The following is a 5,542-nucleotide window of genomic DNA, read 5'->3' on the forward strand; positions in this document are numbered from 1 at the left end:
CTGTGGGCACATGTGGGCAGAACAGGGGGAAGACAGCTTAATGATTTCATACCATTATTTATCTTTCCCTGATTAACACTAATTATGCTGAAATTAGTTACACAAAATGGAAAGTCCAAGCTTTGTGCATTTACTCACCCTTGTGGTCCAGGACCCACATCCTCAATCCATCTGTAACTGAGTCCTATATTTGAAAAGGTGTAAAACATTACCCTGTTTGAACATTAAGTCACAGGCTTCCCAGGTGTGCCTCCCTCAGTTATATAGAAGAACAAATGGAAATCTGGTAGAGATTTTTCATGCCAAGGTGCTCCTTCTCCTTACAAAGACCCACCTGCTGGGAGCCATTGATTTGGCAGCTCCTGTAAAAAGATGGACACAGACAGTGAGGGTGGAATCTGTCCTGATCCTTCATTCAGCAGTAACACAGGTATCTGCAGGTTAGTCATGCCAAGGTTTGAACCTCTGGTTTCAGCCCTGCTCTCCAAAAGGCAAGTACAGAAAATCCTGCACCTGGCATACAGTGTGTTTGCCTCTTCCTCTTCAGCTCAAATGGCAAAATCACAGGACACAAAGATGATCACTCAGAGCACGACTGGCTAAATCCCATCCCCAAAAAGAGCCTGTATGACTGCAGTCTTCTCCTCACCTGTAGGAATTAAAAGTTATGCATGAATATTCAATCCAGAATGCCCTAGAGCTCAAAAGCCAGCACTACAGCAATCCAGTCAGGGGCTGCTCACAATGGTTTTTTGTCCTGTGGTGGCCCAGTGCAACTGAGGAGCTGTGTCCAGCCTTGGTACCAAATTTCCTGCAAGCTAACTTCCTCTTTGTGGTCCATGGGTCCTGCTGGCACACAAAGACTGTGGAAAGAAATCATTCTGAAGGGAGAGACAATCTGCTCCAGGTAGAGCCCTGACAGCTCCAGGAAAAGGGCAGTCTTTGCCAAAAGACCATTAGCTAGCCCACAGCACATCTGCACTTGCAAACAAAGCAAAAGCTCACATCAAAAGTGCTTTCCAGCACTCAAGCCCGGCCAGATAATTCTGCAAGAGGAGTTTTGGTGTAAGAAACTCCCCTCCAGCTCGAAGAATTAGACACTGTTAGAGCCATGCATTATTCAGCTCCATTCTGTTCTGATGACTTGTTCAGCTCAGCGGCTGTATTGCAAAAGGTAAACAGGTTTCTACCCATAATCTTGTTGTCTCTGAGCAGCAATCCATCTGTCTCTCATTTTTAGTATCATCTAGTGGTGTGTCTTCTTACCCAGGTAACACTCCCTTCAGATACTATTTTAATACCGCTGAAGACAGACGAAACCCCAGATTTGCCTAAGCAAATTTAAAAGAGCTATTTAAAGATAAAGATGCCGCAAAGCTCAAGCTAATACAGCAAAGATTTCTCAGGAGGGTTCCTAAACGGAGAAATTACTGAGAAAGAAAATAATTCACCAGAAAGCTCTGCAAAATAAAATGAATTATAGCAGCTTCTAGTTAGGACAGTGTAGTAAGGGATATATGCATATAGAGAAATCTTGGCATTGTAAATTTCATTCCTAAGAGGATTCCGTCTACTAGTGAAAGATTTAAGTTTGACTCTAGTCTTTGATAAAAATATCTAATGCTCAATTTAGAAACTTCTCAGGAGCCTGATGCGTGTGCTGTTTTTCAGCACACCCAGGACAGAAAGGTCCATAGCTCATGAGACAAATATGTTGGTAAACAGCTAATCGGGCAATAAAAGCCAGGTTACACGTTTTGGGAATCTGTGTACCATGGGTTGGTTTTGCACTGCTGCAAACTGTGTTATGAAAATGCAGGTTATTTGCACTCTAAACAGATAATTACCCATGTCATTCAGGCAGAGTCCCTTGCACAAAGAAATGGCTATTATTGAGATGAACCAGTTTTTCAAGTCTGACAAACAAATCAGCTCCTGAGGGTACATATATTGTCTTGTGAACTAACCCCTTGACAAAGAGGACCTACAGTTACAAAAACATGCTGTTCCCACTGGCAATTTTGGATTAAAAGTGAAAAGGCAGAAGCAAAACCTGACTTCAGAAACAGGAGGAGACTCCAGAGTCTGGAGAAGCAGGCATGTGAAAGGATATTAAGGAAGAGGAAAGATCCTGGGCTGAATAAATAGGTCTGATCAAAGCCCAAATAACACTCAAGAGCAATGCCAGAAGTGAAGCAAGGTTAAGCGTATGCAGATGTTTCACTGCTCAGTCTCAATCTGTACATGACTTCTTGGACTATCTGACTGAGACAGTAAGTGTGTCTAAAAGGCTTTGGGATGCCTACTTGTTACAAGCCTGAAATAGTAAACAGTAAATCAAAACCTCATGCAAAGGCAGGGCCCCGGGAGAGAACAGGCTTAAGTGGTGTGGGTGCTTCCAGATGTCAGCCCTGGTCCGAAGGCAGCTGTAACTGAGCAAGGAGGTGATTGATTGCCTGTATGAAGAAAGGAGAAGGGAAAAGATAGTGTCTACAAGCTAGTGAAAGTGAGCAAAATTCCACAAAGCAGTGCCCCAAGCCAGCTGCATCAAAAGGCAGTGGGACCATTTCGCAGCAAGAGTTGGCTTCAAAAGGGCTACCAGCTGAGGGACCACAGCCTGGCACAGGTGGGACACCCTGTCCTCAGCAATCCAGCATTCCCAGCACAGCATCTCCCCAGGAGCAGGACCGCAGCACCCAGGGAAGTCCCCAAAAAGCACAGCATGCCCGCTCTCCTCCTTTTTCACCACTGTGACTTCCCTGAGAGCTGAGCCCAGTGCTCAAGCAGATCACTGAACATGACAACATCTTCTGGAAGATACCAAACTGATGAGGGAATCACAGAAGCCCCACGAAAAACTGAGCAGTACAAACCTCTCTGATGCTTCTTCATTCTGCCCTTCATATGTCAAATGTAAGTCCTTAGATGCAGAGGACATCATATTGTCTCCATCTGTACAGCACCTTGCAGAGTAGAGTTAAATTTCAGTCACAGCCTCTGGCCAATCAAGTAAGGTAAGCATTACATGTCAAATGACAAATACATGAAATATCAATTACTATTTCCACAGAAATCTCATGGGGGCAGGTGGGAATACTTCAAAAGGACCATATGCATTCAGTTCTTCACATTAATAACTCATTTACTGCAAACTTTCTTCATTTTCAAAATGTCAAAATTAATTGAAAAACTCCCAAGCATTTAGATGGGTCTTGTTACAGGGAACAGCTTGTGAGATAATACAAGATAATACACAGATACAGAAGCTGACCAAGAAAATAAAATGGCAATATCAACTCATGTCAAACTTCAACTGTCACAAAATCACTCCATTTTTAGAAGATGGGTACCCATAATTTATTCAAAATATAAGTCACTTCAAAAGACCTTGAGTATCTTTTGACTAAGATCCCCTGATACCTGAAGTCTCTCCTGAAAGTATTTTAGACCTCTCATTTTTAGGTCTTCCAGTGCACTAGCATTAAGGAGAAGACCTGAAGCATTTTTCTATTAATATCAAAACTCAGGGTTATTTTTGCTTATAAAAAACTATTTTTGGAAACCTTCATGCAACAGTCAGGACAGATCATTACCTGTAAGCATTTAGCTGCAGCTTTTTCCAAGTACACACCAAGGACAGATATTTCTCAATATTTACCAACCAAAGAATTGTCTTGTCATCAAAAGTTGCAGAAACCTGCAAGAAAGTGAAGCTGAGGACACAATTTCTGATGAAACAGGGTTGAGAAACATGGAGAGGTACATTTTATCATTTAGGAAAAATTAGAAGGGTAGAATTGGTGCACTGTAGAAATGCTTGTGGAAGGAGTAGATGAGAATCTCTCCAAGATGGGGGACTCTACCACGTCATTACAGGAAGGTAATTTTCCAAAAAAGCTTTTCCAAAAGCTTCACTCTCCATTAGACATTTCTTAATCAAACCCAAGCCTAAAATCATGGGGCAGGACTGCCTGACCAATTTGATGAAAGAGTGCAAGCTAAATAACACTACACTGTTCAAGAGGCTGTAAAAGTGAGGCTTGAGTTTTTCTAGACTTCAGAAATATGAGAACTAGGGGGGGAAAATAACAAAATTCTCTCTTTGAACTGTCTTAATCCAAAACACACTGGTGTTCTAAGAAGGCTTCACAAAAAAAAAAAAAAAAAAAAAAAACCCAAAAAAAACAACAAACCCTTATGCAGCTTAAGTCAAGCCAAATGGCCAAATGCAGCAAGAGAAGCCACTGAGATGGATGCCAAGGTCTACCCATCTAACACCTCTCATGAGGAGAAAAAAAAATTATTATGGGGATTTTTTTTTCATCTTAGAGAGAATTATTATTCCAAATTGCAATGATAAAAACCTTGCTGTCATTTCATGTAGCAAGAAGCAGGCTTGTACAATTCAGCTGTGATCAGATCCACTTCCAAGTGCCTATTGGAGAAAAAAATACAGAGAAGATTGCTGTACACACAGAAAGACAAGAGAGAAAGCAAAACAATCATGCATGTGTATAAAATACAGGACATGTAATTTATATATAAACATTATTTAGATATCTAGAAGTTACTAAGCATCATTGCTTAAAGAAAATGTCTAAAGTATCTAAATGCAAATTGTCTAAACTGCAGAAAGACAAGGTTTTCCTCATGTCTAATTCTTAAATAAAGCATTTCAGAACATCATTGAGGTAAAATTTCTTCTCTCATCAAGGTTGTGTATTAAATTCTTCACCAAAAAAGGAATTTTTATGGAAGGCTCATGCTTCCTGTAACATTTTTCCTTCATAATGTGGCTTCTCAAATAATTTCTGGGTTTTTTCTCCTGCTCTGTTATAAATCTTTATCTTCATAGTCACACTTTTACAAAACCCATGTCTTCTGCTGACACAAAGGCAGCAGTTACTCCTCAGTCCCACCACACAGGATAGCTAAACACAAATCCCAAATTAAAACAGCACTGGGTGTGGGCATAACATCCAGAAAGCAAAGAGACATGGAGCTGAGAGTGTTTCATGCAGTGCCACAAAAACTGGTACCACTCCCCATCGTGCCAGTTAAACCCAAAACAACTGCCTTGCAGCCTGGGAGCCACTTTCACATTCCACAAAACAAGTATTTGCTCACCTGCAGGGTGAGAGGGGGAGACTGGCAAAAAAACAAATACTGGGGGCTGGGACTCTCCAGCCCCAGCAGAACACTCCAGCCCAGAGTCACCAGGCACAGACCTGGAAAAAGGTGATGCCTCTGAGTTCCCAGCCAGAAAACAGGTATAAATGGCATCACAACATCAACTGCAATAACTGGGGATTTGGTTGTCATGCAAAATGAGTGCAGCTGGCATGCTGAGGTGTCAGACAGGGCTGTAACAGAGCAGCAACCAAGAGCAGAGTGTAAAACACAGCAAGAAACTCACATGCAGCTTCATCTCGTGCTCTCTTTGGTCGCTCTTTGAAGTTGGGTAGATTTTTTAAACCGCTTCGGCAGACGGAACTAGCAACGCTGGTCAGGCATGGGATGTCTGACAAGACCTCAGCACTCC

General features: G+C 41.9%; 1 protein-coding gene across 1 annotated transcript in view; it reads right to left on the reverse strand.

Moving 5' to 3' along the window:
- The window catches only part of LOC144248180 (uncharacterized), a 112,034-nt gene extending 107,676 nt beyond the window's left edge, over positions 1–4,358 (reverse strand). The window contains exons 1-5 of the mRNA XM_085567028.1: positions 3,594–4,358; positions 2,874–2,963; positions 2,345–2,456; positions 335–362; positions 139–184 (exon numbers count right to left, since the gene is read on the reverse strand). Of these exons, the coding sequence (XP_085423154.1) occupies positions 139–184; positions 335–362; positions 2,345–2,456; positions 2,874–2,941 (254 nt within the window). The 5' untranslated portion in view covers positions 2,942–2,963; positions 3,594–4,358. The remainder of the gene's footprint in view (positions 1–138; positions 185–334; positions 363–2,344; positions 2,457–2,873; positions 2,964–3,593) is intronic.
- Positions 4,359–5,542: the final 1,184 nt, after the last annotated feature.

The sequence above is a fragment of the Lonchura striata genome, chromosome Z (assembly GCF_050655825.1).
Source record: "Lonchura striata isolate lonStrDom1 chromosome Z, ASM5065582v1, whole genome shotgun sequence".
Taxonomy (NCBI): Eukaryota; Metazoa; Chordata; class Aves; order Passeriformes; family Estrildidae; genus Lonchura; species Lonchura striata.